The following is a 1,854-nucleotide window of genomic DNA, read 5'->3' as shown; positions in this document are numbered from 1 at the left end:
TTTTTTTTTTTTTTTTTTTTCAAAACATGTAGGTTATAAATGTTTTGGGAAACATATATAATCTAATTTGTTATGAGGGTTCCTTTCCAGCCTAATCAGTTTTATATTCATAAAACTTTCTCTTAACTCAGAATAATCCAGGTTTTAAAAGCAGTAGCAGCATCAGTTAAGGCCTCGGGTTGGTCAGTATTTAACAGTGTAAGTGTTGGATAAGCTCAGTCAGATCCAGTTCATAACCTCAAAGAAATGTTTAGGACAGTGGTATCCAAACTTTTACGCTGGGGGCCAAAACTGGCAAAACTAATGTTTACATTACATTAAAGAAACAAAAATAGTTTTTTGTGATTTGTTTTTGTACCAACTCAACAATAAACTAAATTTGTATAAAATCTGTTAACGATCTAAAAAGAGCTTCGGTTTGTTGCCTTATTAAAAAAAACTCGGACAATTTAAATTTTCTTGGGTTTAATGGCTTCTTGACTTGTGTTCAGGGGCCAAACTAAATAATTTCAAGGGCCACAAATGGCCCCTGGGCCACTCTTTGGACACCCCCGTGTTAGATGTTGGGCTGTAATCTGTTATTTCTCCTGACTGTTTATAAAACGTTAATTGACTGTCAGATTGCTCTCCAGTTGTATGAAACCAAACACAAAGCAAACATTATTCCCGTCTTTTCTTTGGCAGATGAGAGCGTTGTCTCTGCGTTCTGAACGTCATGCTTCCCCGGGCGGGTAAAGAGTTCCTGGTCCGGATCCGGTTCTCCTGGAGGCCTCTGTTCCAGGGCCGATACCTGCTGCTCACCAACACGCTGAGCGGAGGGCTCATGCTGTCGCTGGGAGACATCCTGCAGCAGACTCGGGAAAACCGCAGGGAGCCGGGCCGAGTCCGGGACTGGAAGAGGACAGGTAAGGGTCGGGCAGACGGACGGCCTGGGGCATCGCTGTAAAATACCTAAAATAATCTCTAATCTCAGCCATGGGAGTGTTAAAGTAATCTTTGACTCATTTAAATTGCTTTTATCCTGAAATCTGTTATTTTTTTTGTCCACTATAAATAAACTGTTCCCAACATTAAGCTTTCTAGCTAATGTTTTAAATTTTTAATAAATTGTTGTGAGAATGGACTTAGTTCAATTGGGATCCAAAATTGGAAAATTTGTTACATTTTCAGCTGGTTCAAATTCTATAAAGTTCTCCAATTAAGCACCTTTTGCTATCCAGTTATTAATTGGTTAATTGAAAAAAGTAGTCAACATATTTTGATGCTAAGTGAAGCAAAAATGACTTATTTAAGTATTTATTTAACTGCAGGTGCATCCTTTGCTACAAATGACCAAACTTATGCTAACAGGTTGCTGTGTTATTGTATTTTAGGCAGTAAAACATTTGTTTTCTTATTTAGAAAAAATATATTTGTATTTTTTACATATTGTCAGTATTGTATAAAATAAGCTTAAGTGGTTAAATTAAAAATTTGATTAATGTGCCATTACTTTCCCCAAATAATTGATGCAATAATCGATTATTAAAATAATCGTTAGCTACAGCCCCAATAAACATAAAAAAAAATCTGATTTTCAACATTTGAGCTTGAGATAAAGAGAAAACTTAACTGTCTGGTTGATTATTTGGTATTTTTCCTCTTTTCTCCACTTCTCAGGGCCCAACATTTAGATTTTCATGACCCAAAGTGGGGTTCTGATCCCCACTTTGAGACATACAAAGATGTATTCAGAGCTACACATAAAGAGCTCTGGTAAAGTATTACAGCTTTAAAGTTGCCCAGATTAAAAAAAAACAAACAAGAAAACTCTCATTTTCAACCTCGCCACTAGATGTCACTATTTTCTCTACA

General features: G+C 36.3%; 1 protein-coding gene across 1 annotated transcript in view; it reads left to right on the top strand.

The window, feature by feature from the left end:
- mpv17l2 (MPV17 mitochondrial inner membrane protein like 2) overlaps positions 1-1,854 on the top strand; it is an 18,420-nt gene that overhangs the window by 4,504 nt on the left and 12,062 nt on the right. Inside the window, exons 2-3 of the mRNA XM_015028239.1 lie at positions 685-942; positions 1,660-1,694. Coding sequence (XP_014883725.1) covers positions 716-942; positions 1,660-1,694 — 262 coding nt within the window. The 5' untranslated portion in view covers positions 685-715. The remainder of the gene's footprint in view (positions 1-684; positions 943-1,659; positions 1,695-1,854) is intronic.

Source organism: Poecilia latipinna, unplaced genomic scaffold, assembly GCF_001443285.1.
Source record: "Poecilia latipinna isolate Pla-1442-1.1 unplaced genomic scaffold, P_latipinna-1.0 Scaffold118, whole genome shotgun sequence".
Classification (NCBI taxonomy): Eukaryota; Metazoa; Chordata; class Actinopteri; order Cyprinodontiformes; family Poeciliidae; genus Poecilia; species Poecilia latipinna.
The sequence above is the reverse complement of the archived record's forward strand: the minus strand, read 5'-3'. Positions and strand labels throughout refer to the sequence as shown.